At 44.7% G+C, this 21,829-nt stretch overlaps 1 protein-coding gene across 4 annotated transcripts in view; it reads left to right on the plus strand.

Moving 5' to 3' along the window:
* Positions 1–21,829, plus strand: part of LOC121635536 (arf-GAP with GTPase, ANK repeat and PH domain-containing protein 1) — a 128,006-nt gene that overhangs the window by 100,170 nt on the left and 6,007 nt on the right. For all 4 annotated transcript variants that reach the window (XM_041978741.1, XM_041978742.1, XM_041978743.1 and 1 more), the window contains 3 exons: positions 4,808–4,962; positions 5,622–5,712; positions 7,887–8,109. In XM_041978741.1, the coding sequence (XP_041834675.1) occupies positions 4,808–4,962; positions 5,622–5,712; positions 7,887–8,109 (469 nt within the window). The remainder of the gene's footprint in view (positions 1–4,807; positions 4,963–5,621; positions 5,713–7,886; positions 8,110–21,829) is intronic.

The raw sequence follows: 21,829 nt of genomic DNA on the forward strand, positions 1-21,829 counted from the left end.
CGGCTTTGGTCTCCAGCGGTTGATTCTGGCCGGTTTTGGTCTCCAGCAGCCGGTCCCGGCCGGCTTCGTTCTCCAGCAGCTGGTCCTGGCCGGTTTCGTTCTCCAGCGGCCGGTCCTGGCCGGCTTTGGTCTCCAGCGGTTGATTCTGGCCGGTTTTGGTCTCCAGCAGCCGGTTCTGGCCGGCTTTGGTCTCCAGCGGTTGATTCTGGCCGGTTTTGGTCTCCAGCAGCCGGTTCTGGCCGGCTTTGGTCTCCAGCGGTTGATTCTGGCCGGCTTTGGTCTCCAGAGCAGGTCCCGGCCGGTTTTGGTGTCCAGCGCCTGGTTCTGGCTCTGTGCGGAGTCGGCGCCGTACGAGGAGGGAAAGTTATTTCATTGACCTTTAATGTTAAAAAACTGATGAGTGCGGCTTTAAATGTCACGCTGGTTCACTCCTTGCTGTCCACTCAGGAGTGTGGTGCTGGTTCAGGTGGGGGTTTGGAGTAAAAAGCAGGAGGGGGAGCGTCGCTCCGTCTGATGCCCCCCTCATTTTATTCATTAGCCAGGGTGGTGGGTCAGTGTGAAGCATTTAAATCAGAAGCAGCATTTAATTTGCGGCGCAGAGAGGCCGGGCCTTTCTGGATTGTTGCTTTCCATAATTGTCAAGTGCCCCCCCTCCCGCCTCCTTCTTCCCTAAAAAGCAGAGAATGATGAGGATTTATTCCTGATGGGACTGTGGCTGCCGGGCCTGCAGGGCTGAGGTGGAGCTCGGGGCTGAGGTGGAGCTCGGGGTTGAGGTGGAGCTCAGGGCTGAGGTGGAGCTCGGGGCTGAGGTGGAGCTCCGGGCTAAGGTGGAGCTCGGGGCTGGGCCGTTGTTTCCAGCCTCAGATTCTGTCCTGAAACCAGGCGAAGCTCCAATGTGACGTTTTTTTAGCCTTCAGGTCCTTTAATCCAGCGAACCTGCAGAGGATGAGAAGAGTTTCTGCCGGCGGTTCAACAATCAGCCAAACGTTTAGTTTTAATGTTTTTTTCTTGTTTTTTAAACATTATTCTTCATACTTATCTTTCATTTAAATTTTATTTTTTAAATATCTTTTTTCTTCGTTTCCAGATTTCGTTTGCTTTATTGATTTTATTTTATTTAAGATTTTTTGGATTTTTTAGTTTAATTAATGTTTCATATTTTGTTTTTCACTGTTTCATTGTAATGTTTTTATTTCCTTTTGCAGGCTTAACAATTATTCTGTGTTTATTTTCTATTAATAATTCTAACTTATTTTCTTAATACTCTAGAGCAGAGTAGAGCACTACTTTTGGATAATTAGTGTTCTGTGTTTAAAATATATTTGCTTATTATTCTTTTCACTTTTTATACAGTTTTTGTCCCTTTAGTTAATTTAACAAAATATTCTGTCAGTTTAAACAGAATTATTTAGGTTGCATTAAATTTAATTAATTGCACATATTTTTCTCGTTATTTAGAAATTTAATAAAATCTTCTTAAAATTCTCAGTTGGACTTTTTTTCACAGAATTTCTTAAACGTTTATTTACGCATTCACGCGTTTTTATTTTTGTGTTTATTAAAATCTTTCTCATTTTGCGCATTCATTAAAAAACATTTCCTTTTTAGGCTGTTTTGTGAATTTTAGTAAAGGTTTTAGTAAAATTATTTTAATGTTTTTGTATATTTTTTTTAAAAAAAAACCTGTTTCTTACCAGGTCTTTGTTATTTGAAGCCTCTTCTGAGGCTGTTTCCAGGCTGGACTGGTTATCTGATAGTTGCTGGTGATTGGCTGCTGTAGCTCAGGAGGAAGAGCGGTTGTACCACCTGAGAGTCGATGGATTGATTCCAGGCTCCCCCTGACTCCATGCCCAAGTGTCCTTGGGCAAGACACTGAACCCATGTTGCCTCCCGATGTGTGACAGGTTAAAAAGCACTTAGTTTTTAACAGACAGTGTGAATGCGTGAATGTGACATGTAGTGTTGGAGTACTTTGAGTGGTCAACATGTGACTACAAGTATCTGTATAAATATCTGTATAAGTACATCTGTATAGGAACCTGTAAAAGTAGAGCGGTGTAATTATTTAGATGAAAAAGTGGCTTTTTTGTCTGAGTTAAATCAGATGAAACGTTTCAGTAAAGTTTTGCTGATGACAACAGACTGAAGTTGTTTGTTGAAGAGGTCTTTGTGGAGGCAGCTGAAATGTTTTGGCTGTACGTGCTATCAGCTAGCGTTAACCTTGAGCTGTGAACGGTGGCTGTAATTAACATCAGCTCATCAGACTGAGTCCGTCTGCCTGAAGCTGCTCAGAGGTGAAAATCATCCTCAGACTGAGAAACTTTTACAGCAGAGGTGTTTTCGCTCTCTTTATCCTGGAAGTGAGGAGATTCTGAGGTGGCTGCTTGGCCTCGGGGCGCTTCCTTCTACCCTTACCTTCCATCCTTCCTCCCTCATACAAGGCCTTGATTATCCGTAGCCCACCCGGAGGGGAACTTCAGCTCCGGTGCTCTGGGACGCTCCCAATTAGCCAAATGACTGAGCTGAGGAAGAGCAAATGTTCTCTCTCTGGCGGGCCGGCCATGACCGCTCTCCGGCTGATTAAACCTGCGCCTTGCTCTCCTTGTGGAAGTGTTGTTCCCACCCTTCGTGGATCCACGTAGATAACAGAAACCTCTTCCGTGCATATTGTGGAGGAATCCTGGGAAAAATGGGCCGTGCTGGAGGCCATCCTTTCATTATCCTGCCCCCCATCCTTGTCGGGGTTAATTGTAAACAGAAGCTCTGTGTGCTGATACCCGGCTTCACCTCCACCTCCCGTCCTCTCTGCTGTCCTTAACAGCTTCCAAATGTGCACCAACACACGCTAGCATCATGATGCGGAATCAAACGGCCGAACACTTCATTCTCTCCAGCATCCCTCTGTTCAGCAGTGGTAATCCGTACATAAACGTTTCATTTCTCACATTTTATAAGATTGTTTTGTACAGCATCATGAAAATTAGGACTTCCCCGCATGTTTTACATGACCACGTACTGATGATGGTGCCCTGCCTCAGCCCTTAGCTGATGTAGATTTAACGTTTTATAAACTCTTCTAGTGCAGTGAGTACCCACATTTACTTCAATCTGGTTTTAGATTTCATGTCATGTGCTTGACATTAAAAGGATAAAATGGAAAGAACAAATGTTTTTATAGAAAAATGACCAGAAACCATGAGATCACCATCACGACAGTGAAGCACGGTAGTGGCAGCATCATACTGTGGGATTGTTTTAACAGCTGGGTCTAGGAAATTGGATTTTCTTAAACAGAGGCAAATTATTTATCAATCAAACTTTATTTATGTAGCACTTTTCATGGAGGATTGCAGCACAAAGTGCTTCACGTAATGAAAAACAAGTTTTTGCATCTTAAAAACACTAAAGTTTATTACAAAAACCAGTCAGAGCACAAACAGACCTTAACATGCTCTCTCGCACACGCGAACCCCTCCCCCTCTAAAACAAGATGTCTCTAAAAATAACCGTATAAACGAACAGACCGTGCCCACACCACAACCATAAAGCTGCAGTGCAGGGCCCCGCCTCCCCGGACAGGGACAGTTACCATGGCAACGACCCCGCAGTCAGAGCAGAGTTAGCTACCGATGTGGAAGGCCCCCGTGAGGAAAACACTGGAGTTATTGCAATGATCTACTAGAACTAAAAGCATCAGCACCTCGGAGCTAGCAGGAGAGGAATGGCCGACTGGTGATGTTTTCAGATAAAATCCTCTTTGTGACATTTCTGTGTGGAATAAAAACCAGCTCAGAGTGGAAAAGGACACCCACGTACAAACTAAGACGGTTTAAAACTCTGTAGTTCTCTTGTCTTCAGGGCCGATAATTAAAACTTGTTCTGGTTAAGCTGCAGGAAGTCCTGTTTTTCTAGAGAACTGAGACTGACACAAATCCCAACTTAAAGGAAGTCAGATGGTAAAACAGAAAATAAAACGGCTTAAAAAGGCTTTAAATGTTATTTATCTACATAGAACCGCCTTTAAATATAGTCGTAAACTCTAAGACAGCTCTCGTAAGGATTCCTGTTGTTGCTGATCACCGACAGTTTGACAAATGTACAGGTTTGCTCGTCTTTTATTTTCGTTTTTAGTAGGTAAATATCTCGGTTTTTGTTGTTTAGAAAAACCAGATTTTGCTTGACTTTGAAGTTCACCTTTTAGAACCGGTGATGTTCATCAAAGTGAGCAGAAGAATAAAACAGCGGAAATGGAATATTCTGGAATATTTCAAACCCAAGTTCCCAGTGAGCAGTTCTTCTTCCGTTTCCCAGACCTGATGGGAGAATCTTGTCTTCAGCTGTACACCAGCACACACACATGCACACACACACACACTCTGGGCTTAATTGACTCCTGATTGGCCCGTTAACCTCGGAGCAGTCCTGGGTAATAGATCCATGTGTCCCCCCTCAGCAGGCCCTGATTGTAATGACTGACCTCTCCTGCAGACGGGGGCTCCGGGATGTTCAGGAGGCCCTCAGGGGAAGGGACATCCTGGCTTCAGGGACGAGGGTCACACAGGTCACGGTGGCTGGTTCAGAGTAACAGGTGTCTTCCTCCAGCAGACCTTAACCTGAGCTGCTGCTTCTACAACCAAAACTCGTTTGGATGTCAACATGCGAAGCTTTGGAGCCACAGTTTGATCACACTGCTGACGTTCTGGGTGGAAAAGCTTCGTTGTTCTGACTTCCAGTGAAGCTCTCCATCCTGAAGGTTTACAGCATATTAACCAGGTGGTTGAGTTTCTGTTTGTTTTCTCTCCAACAGAACAAGAGGAGAACTTTGAGTTCACCATCGTGTCGTTGACGGGGCAGATGTGGCATTTCGAGGCCACTTCGTACGAAGAGCGGGACGCCTGGGTGCAGGTCATCGAGAGCCAGATCCTGGCCAGTCTGCAGTCCTGCGAGAGCAGCAAGAACAAGGTGAACCAGCGACGGTCCTCCTGCTTTCTAACATGAAGGAAACATGTAGAAGTCATGGATGTGGAGCCAGGCTGGGTGTAGAACTACAGTAACTAGACTCATGATGAAATGTTCTCCACCTCCTCACAGTGGTTTCCTCCACACCTGCCAGTTGTTGCATCAGCTAACACTTCACTAAGGCCATAAAATGAAAAGTGGCTGTTAAACACTTGAATTGTTATTTAATGCAACCACACAAACGTGTAAACTCACCCTGAGATGCACACACACACACACACACCTTTGCTCAAGCTCTCATACTTTGACTCACGCAATTACAAACCAGTAATTACTGTAGCGCACTCTGAGCCGGGGCGCTGCCATTTCCCAGCTGCAGCAGGCGGCGGGTCTCGTCTGCAGCCCGCCGTGTTTACGCCTCAGGCTCTCCGCCTTTTATTGCCCCGCCACCCAAAACCATTTCATTTGTTTGCCATGTTATTCCTTCATTTCCCAACATGGCCTGAAACTGCAGCGCCTCACATCAGTGTTTGTGTGGGATCGCTTGACGTGAGGAAATCTGGGGCCGAGCAGGGAAAATGACGGAAGGACCCACAAACAGAAACACTGTAGCTTGTTATGGAAAGAGATGCATGAAGTGAAGGAGATGTTTTATCTTTCAGTCTCGTCTGACCAGCCAGACGGAGGCGTTGGCGCTGCAGTCCATCCGCAGTATCCGGGGCAACGGTCGCTGTGCCGACTGCGACGCACAGAGTGAGTGAAGAAAGATGACATGACTGTTGTTTATATGAAGATATATATATATATATATTTACTACTCTGCTGATGCTGGGTACACTTCCTGCCACTGGTGGCGTTGCTGGTTCAGACACACCTCAGCATCGCGCTCAGTGGACAAAAATAAAACCAATAAACAACCAAACACAAATTTCTCCACATCTCTCAACATTTTGTTTTTATGCTCCATGTGTCTTATGAACCTTTGCTGCATGTTGTGTCTGCTGTAACCCTTAAAGACCGTCGGGAGCGCCGATGGCATCGTTGCTGTTCCTGACCTCGTGCACGGTCGCGATCCCTGCGTCAGGTGCAACTTTAACACCATGAGTCGTAAAGGCTTCCATTTATGCTCTAAGCCACGGATCGCCAGCTCCAGACCCCTTGAGCCAGCGTCCGGCAGGTCTCAACAAGTCCGTGCTGCAGCACACCTGACTCAGGTAGTGGGCCGTTATGAGGCTGGACCAGACTTGACAACAGGCTGCTGGACAAGTCTTTCTTCTGAACCAGGTGTGCTGCTTCAGGGACGCAGTGGAAACCTGGAGGACCCTGGCTCCCGAGGTCCGGAGTTGCTGATCCCTGCTCCACGCTAAAGACAGCTGTGGAGTCTTTCGCCGTCTCCTGCGACCTTTATGTGCGTTATTTGTTCCGTTTTCACAGAGCATGGGAGTCGTCGCCTATCACAGCAAACAGAGTGTATCCCTGGCAACCACGACGTAAAGCACACATGGGAGAATGAGAGCAGGGATGCGGGAAACAGAGCATCAATGGGCCTTTAGTACTTTCATCATTTACATAAATGCAGTATTACCTTCCCGTCTGGATACGATAAATTTCCCGATAGTGTGAAAACCAGGAATACTTGTAACATGCAGTAAGACCGGATCTGAACTCGAAACGAGGCTGGTGTTGGGTCGGCTTCACGTCGCTGGCTTTTACCCCACATTTAAACTAAACCTCAGCATCTCGCCCCGGGGGACTAAACAGAAACTTTTTACTGTTTTTGCAGTTTTGTCAACATTAATTTCTCTATTTACAGAATCGTTTTAACATTTTGTTTCTCTTACTGCATGTTTTTCCTTTTATCTCTGACATAAATATTAGCTGCTGATTGGATGTGAAATATTTTCCATTAAATTTCCTGTTGATGTTTAAAACTTTGATCTGAACTGTGGAAAAAATATTGTTTTACTTTAAAATAAGTAAAAATTTAACCCAAATCTCCAGCAGATTCCAAAAAAAGGATTGGATCTTTTACCAGATGTTTAACCTACATCTTATCTTTTATGGACTCAGTGAAACTTTAAAATGTTTTTTCATTTTTCCACTTTGACCACTTAACAAAAATCTTTCCAAATTTATTCCCAAAACAGGCGGTTTTCTTTCTATACTGCATGTTCTGTTTTAGCACTATAGTAATGTTTTGACACATGTATCAATATTTTAACAAAATTTTTAGCATCTCCCATTAAATCTCATGTGTTTTTAACTTCATCTGATTTGTTGGACATGTGTTTTAAAGTGGCCACATTTACCCAGAATTCCCGGTCAGTCAGTGACTGACTTGTTATTTGTTTGTTTTTCTGTGTAAAGACATGAAGATGTGAAATATGAGTTTGGTGAAGTTACAGTAACATCTAGGGGTAACAGCTCGTATGTTGGTTTAAGGTCACGGTACGGGAAAAAATGCAAAACATTAAACGGCTTAAGTTTTTAACGGGAACGTGTTTAAAGACATTTTACATCAAAGCAAAAAAGAAACTGCAGCAAATTCTCCAATAAAAGATTCTAAAATGAAAGAAGCAAAAATATATAAAGAAATATGTGACCCCCCCCCCCCCCCCCCCCCCCCCCAAATGAATTTGAATGAACACAAATTAAAAAAAAACACTTAGACTTCCTTCTACATGTGTAGGGGTGGGGCTTCAATCAATACGTGGAAGGGGCGGGGCTTCCACATGTGGAAGGGGCGGGGCTGCAGGGAGAAGGGATCTTGAACATAGCGTAGACTTAGTGCTTTGGTCTTATCCACTTGCCTTTGTATATTTACATCTTTTACTGGGAAGCCCAAGTTCTCCCAAACAGGAAAAATCTGAATGCTGACACCTCTAATAACATCCTTTGTTAAAACTATCCTCTGTCTGCGGATCCAGATCCAGATTGGGCAAGTCTGAACCTCGGGGCTCTGATCTGCATTGAGTGCTCGGGCATCCACCGGAACCTGGGCACCCACCTGTCCAGGGTTCGCTCTCTGGACCTGGACGAGTGGCCACTGGAGCTCATCAAGGTGATGTCGGCCATCGGCAACGAGCTGGCCAACAGCGTGTGGGAGGCCAACGCTCAGGGACGGCTGAAACCGGGACCGGACGCCAGCAGGTATGACATGTGGACGAGGTTTTTATGTGATTACTAGAGTTGTTGCAGAGCTGCCAGCTGTAGACAGGAGGCGCTGTTTCTCTCCTGTGTGTGTGCTGGGGATTGCAACGAATGGGTGAAGTTTGGCGTGACGTGGTGCGTGTTTGTGTGTGAGTGTGTGCGTGCTGTGTAATTATCGGCCGTTGTGGCTCTGGGAATCCAGCAGCCATCATAACAAATTAGAGCTGACTGCCATCCACATAGAGATCGACTTCCCCGTCCTCCCCCTGCACTCACCCCCCACCCTCATTAGTCAACAGAAGCACCTTATAATTACCCCCCCACCCCCGCTCTGAACACGCTTCGACACACACATTTACAAAAATGTTCTTCCTGCTTCCACCAAAACTAAATCTCAGCTGTGAAAAACACTTTGATCTTTATTTTTCTGTTTGTTGGGTGAAAGTTTGATATAAAAACATCTGATGGAATAAAAAGATTTTTCTACGGCTGCATCTTCTGATCTGAACACACACACACACACACACACACACACTGAGCGATCAGTGAGTATTGACGAGCCATTAGCCCTCCTCCATCAGAGCCCTAATGCTTTCATTGTTGCTCATGTTGCTATTTATTTATGAATCTGAAGCATGTTTCCCCCTGAAGAGATCAGAGGAGGAGGTCAATATTATCTCAATTAACCTGCGACGCTCCACTGCAGCTCCATCTCTTCCTCCACCCTCCTCCGTCCCATCAATACTATTTATCAGTCCATTCCTTAAGTGGCTCGCTGTTTGTCGTTTCCCCTCCATAAATCCTGCTTCCTTTAGCCTTCCCTCCATTCTTCCCTCGTTTCTCCACCTCTGATCATCATTTTTACTCCACCTCTCCACACTGTTCGCTTCTCCTCACACTCCGAACATGCTGCACATGAGAGCTGATCGGATGTCGAGTATGTTTCACTTATTAATGCGATACAGAGTCCCGTAGGATGGGAAAGGCAAAAAATCAGTTTTTTATTTTACAGGACCAGAAATAAAACATAGTTTTATAAAGATATTTTTTAATAATGTTAAATGTACAGACTTAAAAGAAAGAAAATTCTTCCATTATTAATGTTTTTATTGGAACAGGAACTAACGTACATTTTCTATAATAATGAATAAATGCAGAACAAGGAGAGGAAAAGGGTTTTATGTGTTTTTATGTAACAAAATGACCTAGCCCATTATCTGTAGTAAATGAAGGTGCAAATTTTCATTGAACTAAATGAAACTAATTAAATTTCTATGAAAAATGATGAATCCATGTCTTTGCATTTTGAGATCAGATTAATTTAACAGTTCTTGTCTGACTGCACTTTACAGAATTTCTCTTTGCTTTTTTACTCTTTTTGTTTGCGCTACGTTTGATTGAATTGAATCTACATCCATGAAACCAGACCAGGACCTTTTTGTCATCTCTCGATGTTCACATAAAAGTTAAATGGAGGAAAGACACAAACATGAACAAAAAACACGTTTTTCCTTCACTTTTCATTCTCTGCCGTCACAGCCCTCGTCCATCTGTCTCACCAGCACTGAGAGAAGCCGTGGAGCTTCAGGACAGTTTTATGGAGTCTAAGAAACGACAACCGACAAACATGACAAACATACCTGAACAACTTCATCAAAGAACAAAGATTAAGAGTGTCACTAGTGGTTTTATAGAAATCACACTGAAGACTTCTCTTCATTATAAAAGAGAATAGAAAAAGGATCTTTATGTGTTTTTATGCAAATAAACAGTAAAATGAAGAAGACCCAGAACTGAGCCTTGTGGAACCCCAGAACCTGTTTACGTCCTGTTTTTATTTTCTAACATAATTTTCAGCAACTGACACAGACTCGTTTCTTTACATTAATTTATATTTATATGATTTTATTCTTTATATTTAACTTTGTTGTAATCTTCTAAAGTGACCAACAGTTTTCTGAAGGTCTTTCGAAGTTTCTTTGGTCCTTGTACCTGACCATTTTCAGGTGAATTTTACTCTGACCTATGAATCAGAAAACCAGATAAAAAGGCTCCTAACTCTCGGGATGAACTGGTTGTGTTGACACAGAACAGATAACAGCAAAATCCAGTTTAAGCTGGATCTTTAGACTTTGTGAGATAAGTATCAGTCTTAAATGTCTGGTAGTCTGTACATGGGATAGTCATGTACATGTCTGGGAAAGGTATCACTTTCCATTGAAGAGCTTTGGAAATGCCTTCAGGGATCCTGGAGAACTTTCCCTGACGACTACTGACAGAAAAGACAGAAAGCTTCTCTGTGGGTTCAGACTGGGATGAACAATGAAGCTGCTCAGACCTCCTAAGAACCGGTCCGACTCTGGTTCTGACTCAGTTACTGGATTTATATGAATGTTTCCCGTTTTTCTGGAAACACAGAAACAAGAAACAGGATCGGGACTTTTCCCGCAAGATACAACTTCTGTTCAACACATCTCTGCTCAGAGAATAAAACCTGTAAATCTTCATGTTAAACAGGACTGAAGAGTCAGACCTGAATAAAAGGAAGTTGGTGGGGGGGGGGGGGGGGGGCTTTGTCCAGGCGCCATGAGGGATGGGAGGGAGAGGCAGAGAGGGGAGGCTGATAGATGGAAAAATGCCCTCCCCTCGTGGTCTCTCAAGTGAGTAATAGAGGCCGAAATTTCATTTTGCAAGTGGCTGATTTAATGATCCAAAGGGTAATTAATGGCCTGATTATCTTAATGTTAAATATGGCCAGCAGCAATTACGCTGACCTCCTGTCTGTCAAGGTCTGGCCCCCCACTCTCACCTCCCAATTAGGTGCTGTTTGGAGGTTTGGCATGGGGGTGGAGAGAGGGCTGGATGGAGGAAGAGAGAGGAGGAGGAGGCAGAATTAGAAAACAAGAAAGTGAAGGATGAGGGGAGAGGAGAAGAGATGAACACCTTGGGTTTTTTTTCTTTTGGAGTAGAGGGAGGAATTATGTTCAGCGAGATCACACCTCGCCTCCGTGGCGTCGCCTCCATCCAATGAGATATGTGACAAGGCCGAGCCTCGCCATCTCCAGCTGTTGTCATCATTTCTTCACCCCCCCACTGGGTCGTCCTCTTCCCCGAACGTCTGCCCACAGCCACGGCTGGTCCAGGTCTCATTAACGTCAGCGAGTCTCTGCCAGGACGAGCGCTGTCGCTGCTAATCGTTGTAGAGCTGGAAATACAAGCTCTTGCCACGCCTGCTCAGCTCCACGGTGCTTCACCATGAAGAGCGATACTTGTTGACACGCGTCGCTGGCGGTGCTGAGGAAGAGGTCGGGGCAGCGGCTAAGCTGTGAAGCTGGGAGGGTGGTTACAGTGTGGATGAACACCAACCGTGCCAGCTCTGCGCCGCCACAGGGATCCTGTTAGACGGATATTTTCTCCCTGAATCAAACCACAAAAAGACTCGGCCGTCCTCTAAACGTTCCCATTAACCTCTGGCAGCCCGCGGTCAGCCGTCATCACCTCAGCTGGCGTGGCTGCCCGGTGCCGTGCCCCAGCTGATGCCATCGCTGAAGGGGCTGCTAAGTTTGGGCCCGCTGCCCGTCGCATGGCGCCCACGGGGGCTGCCTGGCCGGGCTGCAGCACCCTCAGCTTCAGTTCTCAGCACTCAGCTCATTGTTTTAATTACGTGTCGAGTGCTGCATCAACACCAGCACCCAAAGGCCCGGTTGGGCTCCGTTTGACGCAGCGTGTTAGCAGGCCTGAGCGGACTGCAAGTGACAGCGCTGCTAATCTGGCCTCCTGGCCGCTGGACAGGGGAGGCGGCCATCAGCCTCGATCTCCCACCCCTTCCTAATGCCAACGACTGACCTTTGACAGTCTGTCGCTGAGGGTCAGCATCTCCCCCCGTTTGTAGGTTCAGTCGTCGCTGGTAGTTCTGCTGCAGCTGGACTCCAAACCAAACCCACACTGTGGTACCAGACATGGCTAAAAGAGAAGACTCCAGCTCTCTGTGAGGCTGCATCTCCTTTACAGCCTGAAAGAGTGACAGATCTGCTGGAAGACAGGAGTGGTGGGGGCGTTCGCAGGTACCACAGTCGGTGCCACACCTTAATTAGACAGCAGAAAAATGAGCAGCAACGAGGTCGGCTAAAGGATGAATTTGGGGGGCGATGTATTGCAGAGCCGCCTCGCCACCACACACTTAACTGCACGGCCCACATGACAAATGCTCGGCCAGTAATAATTCAGCAGCAGGTCTGTCGTGCTGGGAGCCAGGAGAGGGGGCAGAATAAGGGCCTTTATGGGAACAGATTAGTCTTGTTCCTCTTAGAAAAGGCCAGCGCTAACAGATTTAAAATTAGACCGGGGGCTTTTAATCTGGGCCGGGGTGCAGGTGCAGCGTACACCCCAGCATCGCAGTGGGATTGGACTCAGGGGACCAGATGGGACGACCGGGACAAGGGGGCGGGGCTAGGGGCCCTGCATCACAAGATAATTGCCCCCCAGGGTCGGAGAAATGATTGGGGGGGTATGAGGAGGCAGCTCTGGCTCGTATCCTGATCAAACCAAACAGATCTGACTGGTGTGATCTGAGATGGAAAGATGTCGCAGCTGCAGAAACCCAAACTAAAACCTTTCTTTCTGTTTCTGCTCCACATTTTCACTCATTTTTAGTGAAATCTTTAAATTATTGTTTCATTTTCAAGCAGTTTGTTTGAGTTTGGGTAAAGGCCCAGTCACAGAGTCATTTTTAGCTGATTGATGGGACCTGGTGGGAAACTGAAGGTGTACAACATGAATCTGTAACGTTGTAGAGATTTATGCTTTATTTAAAGTATAATTACTGGTCATCTGTTGTGAGGTCTTTGAGGCTGGAAGGCCTTCATCACCCTGATCTCCCTCTGCAGACCGGGTTCAGGACTCTGGCTGGGCTCCTGTACGTTCCATTGACCAACCGTTTCGTCACCATTTTCTCAGTGTGGTTTGGGTCAAGGCCAGTTCCTCTGCAGTCTACCTGGTGTTGTGTGTAGTCTCCTTTTTTCATGGTGCCATTTACTCTGATTGAGTTGCCTAAAAAAAAAAACCCAAAGCATGATGTCGCCACCACCGTGCTTGACTGGAGAGAAGGTGTCCTTGGGGGGTTTGGATGTTCTTTTTTGTCCAGATGAGATTTTGCAAAGACCAACTGGTCATTTGTGGACCTTATTTGGAGACGTGGCATCGTCCTTGGTCTACACTAAACCAGCTGCAGAGAGCTGCTGGTAAAGGACTTTCAAATTCCATTTCTCTGCAAATGAGACCATTTCCAGAGTATGAATAATTTTTGATGTTATTTTGCAGAAAATGTAAGTCAGACATAAAAATGACTTCTGTTTTCACAGAAAAAGCCACATTCCAGATTTGGTTGTTCTTGTAATCTGCTGTCTTCGTGGATGGAAGTTTAGTCTTCTTGTGAGAAATGGTAGCCTGTTTTTAGAGATGTTGGTGTGGCTTGATGTGACAGTTTGCTCTATAAGCTGAGCTGAAACAGAGCTGCTTCCTACAGAAATGTCACAATCTTCTGTATAAATAACTGACGTTCCCACGAGATCAGCCTCGGTGTGTGTGTGTTGGTCTCTGTGTGTTCAGCTCGAGCCGAGCTCCGTTTCATCTGCGTGGGATCACTATTGGCTCTCGCCGCCATCATCTCTGCACCATTATCTGCAGCCCCCGCTGGCTGCAGCCGGCCCCTCGGCCCCTCTCCGAGCCTCCTGACAGGCAGGCCCGCTGCAAACGCTGGAAAATAATTGGCCCTAGATTCTAATTCATCTGTAAAAGGGAGGCCTTGATTAAATTAGTCCTAATAGACATTATTTTGTACATGACTGCCTCGCCGCTGACATAACCGTGTCCCCCAACTCGCCTAACAAGCCCTCCAATTTACTATTGACATTAAGCCGGACGACACGAGCCAATCAGCGGACCATTCATCGTTTGTCATCGCGGCGCGGTTATGCTAATGCGAGCTAAAAGCACAAACTAAATGCACATTCTTTATGCCTGAGTCATCAGATTAACCTCACCGTCCTCTGCCCCCTCCTCTCCTCCTTCTAATAATGAAGAAATAAATAACGCTCTCCACATGCGTGACTGTGTCCGTCCTCTGCGCCCCTGCTCGCTGGAAGCCGGCGGGGTCGGCTCCTGGAGCAGAAATGAATCCGTCCGGTAAGACTCCCCCCGGTTCCCTCCAGCTAATTGGCTCAGTCGGCAAATTGCTCATACAATAAAGAAAATGGAGAAAGGGGGTGGAAAAGCTGGACGGAGCTCTCCTTGCGTTAGCCGGTAATGTGTTTGGATGGAATGGGTTCACTGCAAGCCTGGCCGGCTGGTAAACATTTGACAGGAAATCAGTCGTCATGGTTACGGCTTTGAAATGAGCCGAGAAGGAAACAATTCGTCTCGAAGATGCCACTCAGAATACAGCAGTGCATATTCATGTTGACTAAATTCAGTGAAATCATCTGATGGATCTTAGAATTACACAAGTCGAGTTGTCAATGCTGTACTGGGCTGAAACCTGAGAACCATCTCTGATGAATGGCTGCTGGATGATGGAGCTGCAAGACTTTAAAATGACTCATCTAATGATAATCATCATCAGACTTAAAAATATTGTTTTTATCAGGCTGTTTCACAATGAACATAGAATAAACTACATGCTTAACTGCAGAGCATAAAACTAAAATCAGATTAAATCTCACCTTTCCTGACCTAAATGCAGCTCCTAATTAATCTGGAGCCTCATCTGTCCCGTTGACTTTCTCCTGTCTGATCAGGAGACACCACTCTGCTGCATTAACCCTCATCCACTGGTGGCAGGCCCACTCAGCATCCAGATAACCTATCAGCCATGAGGCTCGAACCACCAGGGTCACCACGTCTGGCTCTGCTGGTGCTTCTTTCTCCTGTGAGAAGGCATCCCAGCTCTTTGTTTCCAGCCGGACCTCTGACTGTAGAGCAGGTTTATCACGACTTAGAGGTGGTGTCATCCACTCAGTGTCTCCAGGGGACAAATAATCTTGCTACCACCTCAGCTGGAATCATCCATGTAAATTTGTAAATTATAAATCTGCCTCAGCAAACTTCAATCGTTGATCAAAGCCTCGTTCATGCTACGTTTACATACATAAGTATGTACGTAGAACATCTCTGCCCACATACAGTAGACAGCGGTGGCCTGTAGGATACATCCCAGCTCCTCCTTTCGCTGGCCACATATGGCCGGCCCATGCCTTCAGGTGGTGGTCCTGCTATCGCTACACCTGGCTCCGCTTCAGCAGGAGCCCTGGAAACGGACCAAAGCATGCTCAGAAACAATGCCGAAGCAGGGTAGAAGGCTCCATCCATATGTGTGAAATGAAGGAAATATTGGATTCGTAGTGTTTGAGATGTGGCAAACTGGGACGATATGGAACTAAGGGTGGTCTTACGGACCACCCTGTACCCATGCCTGTGGGAACCCCTTAAATCAACTTCCTGGTGTTGGAAAAGATAAACCAGTGAACTATCAGGTATTGGACCTGGATGTCTGTAGACATGTTTACGTTGGGGATGTGTTTACTAGAAGCTGATCTGCTTATCAGCTTCTAGTTTGTGGTAGAATATTCATGTTTGACGGACTCCATGTTGGATTTCTGGTCTCGTCGGGATCATGAGGATGTGGACTCCTTCCTGTCCCACAGGGATCAGGCAGCACCCAGGGGATTATCACTGTGACATGTAGTTAATTATCAGCTTCTTTTATACTGAAGAAGGCGTCCCTGATATCTTCTCCATCCTCTCTCCTTGTATGATTACTTCTCCACCTCCTTTTCTCAGACCTCCCCCTCTCCTCTGCTCTCCAGCATCGCTGGAGCGTTACCTTTCCGCCCAGAGACCAACTTCCCATTCCTCCTCCACCTTTTCATCCCGCTCTTTCTCTCCTCATTTGCATCGTCTCCGTCCAGATTAACCCCTGCATCTCCATCCTATGGAGTCTCATGGCTGATTCCAGGCCAGCTCGCCCCCTCCTCCCCTCACCACCCTCCCTTTAATTATCTGTGCCTATCCAAGGGCAGCTAACGACCAGCTAGGAGAGGCTAATTGATTTCAGCCTCTCCTCTCTTTTAGTCTTTTCTTTCCAGCTGTAAGAGAAGACAAAGCATGCATGTTTTCTGGACGGATTTAAAGAAGAATTAGTGCCACGTTTTGTTCCTCACCTTGCTAGAAACCCCCTCTTCTGACACTGATTTATCTTTAATGCACATTAGGTCAGGCAGTTAGCTGATGCTCTTATCCACGCTCTATCTATCCGTCTATTAATCTATTAATTAGAGGGCTAATTAGGCCAGAAGAGAAGCCACTGACACCATGTCACTCTTAACCCCGTTTCCTACCGCTCATTACCTCACACGCACACACATCCTCCACGCTGGGATTAATGACGGCCTTTAACGGCAGCGTGTTGGCTCGAACATCTCAGCTCCTATCTGAAAGCTGAGCTGGAAAATCCTCCTTTTCTCTGTTTAACTCTGGAATATGTTGATTTACCAAACTTAAAAACAGCTGCTCAGTGTCTGAACACGTGACTTTGTCCAACATTTAAAGGCTGTTTTAAAGAATCGAGGTAGAAAAATGTGCCTTCTTCCAGTAAACATGAGGTGCATTTGTCTTTAATTAATTAGGTTGACAAAAGAAATATTGGTTCTGGAAGCTTCAGGTTCAGCCTACATGTGGTTATTTATTGTTTTATTTTTTACTCTTACATTCAGAGATGCAGCCCCTCGTGTCTCATGTTGGTGTTTTTAGATCTTTTTGTTGCTTTAATGTTCTTGTTTGGTTGTTTTCAAATATTAATTTTTTTGTGTGTAGCACTTTCAGCTGTGGTTGTTCTAAAGTGTTTAACAAATAAAGTTGGCATGGTATGGTATGGTATAGAATGGCATGACATGGAATGATATAGTATAGTATAGAATGGCATGGTATGGTATAGTATAGTATATAGCATTTATTAAGTTTTGAGGCCACGACTGCCATGTTTTAAAGCCAGTTCTGCAGCCTCCATGCCATCGACTTGTTAGCTCAGAGCTGACCTCATGTTTCTGTGGTGACTTTTCTAAAAGACTGGACCTGTCTGTAAAAGTCTGAGGAAGGTTCATGTTCTGGAATTTTAAGGTGCTTCAGGTTTTACTTTTGTATTCTTGCTTTTCTTTGGGTCTTTGGTGGTAATTATGAGGATCAGCCTGGTGTGATGATCGGGGTGTGTGCCAGCTTTCAGCGTCCCATTGGTGCTCTGTTTTGAGGTCGTGGACCGATGACCCCTTGAGCACACACACACACACACACAGAGTAGAGGTGAAGCAGCTGGTGGGACATCCAGCAGTGGTCAGGGTGAACGCCCTCTGGCTTTGGACAGGCAGGAAACTCTGGGTGTATGTAAACACAAGCAGACAAAGCAGTCGCTCGGGGTGAACGTCGACACACACCCAACACATGCTGAACACACACACACGCTGTGCGAGGTCTCCTGAGCTCAGACAACAGGCAGGAAATCAGAGAAGTGTAGTGGTCCCAGTGTTTCACCCTGAGTGACCCCAAACAAAATCATTTTCCACCTCACAGTTTCCAACGGCAACCAGGAGCCGACACCACAACACAGCAGCTGATGAAGATGTCAATCAAAAGGAGGCGTTACCACAAAGATTATTATTATGGATTAGATGTCCTAGACACCAGTGTACAGTGGTTTATAAACTGCAGAGAAAGTCAAAACGAGAACCTCACCCTAGAAAAAAATCTATTCTGACCTGCTTCTTCATTTTACATGTCAGTTCACGTTTTACGGTGAACAAACTGCCCTCGGCTTCTTTCTAGCAGCTTCTTCTTCACCACAAAGAAAAGTAGCAGCAGTCAGTTCTAAAGCGTATCTCTTTAGAGCCTGGCCCGGGAAATAAAGGGCAGCAAATCCTCGTTTTATCCGAAGTCTACATGACCCTTTATCAAAAGGTAAAAGTCATATATATATATATATATATGTGTATATGTATATATGTGTGTGTTTTTTTGTTCCCCCCCCATATATATATATCCTTTCTTACTGCGTTCTGTCAGAGTTATTTGTAGTGCAAAAGGTGTCCACCAGGGGGCAGAAGACAAGTATCATGTAAACAAAGTTTTAAGCCATGTTTTACCATTAAGTAATACAATAGATTTAAGAAACTGCATATATATAGTTCTTATAGTAAATAATAAATTTAGCAGTAAATAAAATCATAAAGTACTTCATGATGAAATACAAGAAACATGAAAATATGAAAACATGACAACAAAAGTGAGTAAAAAGAGTGACATTACAGGAAAAGAATAAAAAGTACACATTTAATCTCCTGATCAGTCAGTGTTGTGTAATATTCACTTATTAACGTTGGTGAGTCGAAACCAGTGGTGGGACTCTAATTAATTAATCTTGATTAATCACATTTTAATCACATATTTGGTTCAAAAACATTTTTTAAATTAAATGGATTTTAGTGGACAACTGAATCAAATAATAGACACAGACACTAACATTATAAACTCAGCTCTAGTAAAGTCTGAAAAATGTATTTCATTGCATTTCAGTTGAAAACAGTAGAAACAGAAATAGAAGACATCCCTGGCCCAAACTGAACAAACCTAAAGTCAAAGAGTCATTGAAGTCCTTTAACAAGCAGCTCTAGCTGTTCTCTGGTTAAGCGTCTACAACATGTTAGAGAGCTTTAACTTTCTACATGTTTCCTCCATGTTTCATTAATAGGCATTAACATGTGACGGTAACCAGGACGGGATCAGCCAGCAGCAGCTTGCTGTCCATCTCCGGATCTGGAGCTGGAAGCTAAGACTGATGTTAGGAGCTAGGACTGATACTGGAATGTGTGTATAATTATTGACATGGTTCCCCACCCACACTTTTCCCACATTTTTTTACTTTTCCTGCACTGTGCACAAATGTGGCTGGTCTAGAGGATCTCTGGTCCTGTCTCTGTGCAGCGTGTCTTCCTCCTCCTCTCATGTTGTTTCACGAATCATGACGGCTGTTGGTGATCAGCTGATCAGCTTTTCTCTCTTGTTGCGTGTGTTTATGGTTCAGCTGAGAAGGAGGAAACTAGCAGTTCATGGTTCACACCTCCACATATTTACCCCAAAGTGTTGTTGTTCGCAGTAGCTGGCTGGAGGTAGACAGGAGTTATACTTCAGCTGTGCAGGGGCGGGTCTAGAAAAGTTCTGCTAGGGGGCCAGGCAGGAGCACTAACAAGTAGGGCTGGGCAATTAATCAAATTTTAATCACAATTACGATCTGGGTTTTCAACGATCATAAAAATGAAATGGTCCGATTATTTTTTGTCCTTCGATTTGTGCTGTTTTCAAATCGAGCGCAGCTGTCATTGCAGCGCTTTGCTGCAGACTCCTCCCACAGCCCCGACCGCTTTAGTTTTATTCAGAACGAGTTGCAGACACCTGGGCACACGGGAGGCGGCGTCGCTCCTTCATCATTTTCGTGAGGAAGCGAAAATCGCTGCCCTCCTCCAGCCAAGCTACAGGCAACAGTCGTGCATGTAAAATGTTGCGTTCCTGCACGCAGACGTGCACACGGGGGCTTGCGACGCAACACAAAAAAGATAGAAAAATGTTCAATTTTTGTGAGTCGCAGCTAAGTAATCCACCAGCTCCCAGAGTCACAGAGAGACAAACGTTATAAACAGAACTTTTTTCTCAATTAACACATGGAACAATGCGGGATTTAAGAAACTCATCAACACTTTGGACAAACGGTATCACTGCCATCTCAACACCATGTTAGTAGAGTGTCTCTTTCTTCCCTGTATGATGAGTGTAGTGAGGGTGTGGTGAAAGACGTGGTGACAGTCCGATGTTTCGCCACCGCTACGGATCTGTGGTAAAGCCGCACCAGAGCCTTATAGAAATGTTGCGCTACATTTTATTGACGCGGATTTCAACGTGAAAACGAAATGTCTCCAGACTATTTTTTTCCAGATCACACCAGGCGGAACATAGCTGCTGGTCTGAGACAAACAATAGCTATGGGGACCTGGTGGAAAGAAACTAGTCTGTATTACCACAGTAAACACTTCAAATGCCCGAGCAGCCCTACTAACAAGGAAAAGGGGGGTCTAGACCTTTTAGTAGTTTTTATGAAATATTGAACTGATTGTTACAACTAAATTGATATATGGATTCTGCATTATGATCTAGAACAGTGTTTCTCAGTCCAGGTCCTCAGGACTCACTGCCCGACATGTTGCAGTTAACATTAAATATTTGTATCACTGGCTCTTTCTGTTCATGCAGTAAAGTTGATTTGGTTGATTTGACATGCTTCTGCTTGTTTTCTGGCTTAATTTTAGTCCATTTTGTTCTGATTCTCAGTCAAATCTCTGCTCTGTGACATCTTTTAATACACTGAATCAGGACTACATCAGCCAGTGTCACCATAATCCAGCCAGTCGCGCTTTAAGCTGCGAAAGATTCAGACCTTCAGTAGATCTAAACTAAGCTGAAGGTGTATGTTCCTCTTGTTAAAGGCACAGTAGATGCATGGAGGTTGTTTCCTCTGGCTGGTGCAGTTTTTATTCTCTAATTTAACTAACAGACAAACACACACTATAGCCCCTCTGGGTTGCGCTTGACATATTTGTATTGTGTGTGTGTGTGTGAAAGAGAGAAGCCTGTGTGTGTTTTCCTGTCAAAAGCGATCTCACCGGGACTCATGTTTAATTATCTACCCAGCATGCCTTGGTGCTAGAGCGTAGCGCTTCTTCTAATGGGATGTGAAAAGGGACACAGAAACGCACACACAGATTAACACAAAAAATATGAGTGTGTGTATTCAGACACATGTTAACACATACTGTCACACACACACACACACATGCACTCTGTGTGGTTAATTAGTGCAATTAGCCTCTCCAGTGTCCAGAGCTGTGTGTTTTCAGGAGTTGTTAGCTTGTGATGGAGTCACTGCAACCCACACCACACACACAAAGAAACAAGCAACTACACATGTAACACAAACACAGCCTCACACAACTAAACATAAACAAAAAATAACATATGCTAAAACCAAACAAAGAACAAGCAAACATACATGTAAAAAGTCACCCACAAAACACAAACATGAATGTAAACAATCACCTACAAAACACAAACATACATGTAAACAATCACCTACAAAACGCAAACATACATGTAAACAGTTACCTACAAAACACAAACATGTAAACAGTCACCTACAAAACACAAACATACATGTAAACAGTTACCTACAAAACACAAACATGTAAACAGTTACCTACAAAACACAAACATGTAAACAGTCACCTACAAAACACAAACATACATGTAAACAGTTACGTACAAAACACAAACATACATGTAAACAGTTACCTACAAAACACAAACATACATGTAAACAGTCACCTACAAAACACAAACATACATGTAAACCTGTACAACTGAAAAATCCTACAGCCTCTGTAAGAAAGCAAAGCAGAGAACTATCGGGAGCACCTATAAAAAACACAATGTAACTGAAAAACCTTAAATCATAACAACAACAACCACAACACCGTGCATCAGAAACGTCTTGTTGGCTTTATTCCAGCCATAGAGGAGCATTATTTTTCTTCTTTTCACACACACATAGAACTTTCTGCTCACTAGTTGA

This window comes from Melanotaenia boesemani, chromosome 24, assembly GCF_017639745.1.
Source record: "Melanotaenia boesemani isolate fMelBoe1 chromosome 24, fMelBoe1.pri, whole genome shotgun sequence".
NCBI classification, from domain to species: Eukaryota; Metazoa; Chordata; class Actinopteri; order Atheriniformes; family Melanotaeniidae; genus Melanotaenia; species Melanotaenia boesemani.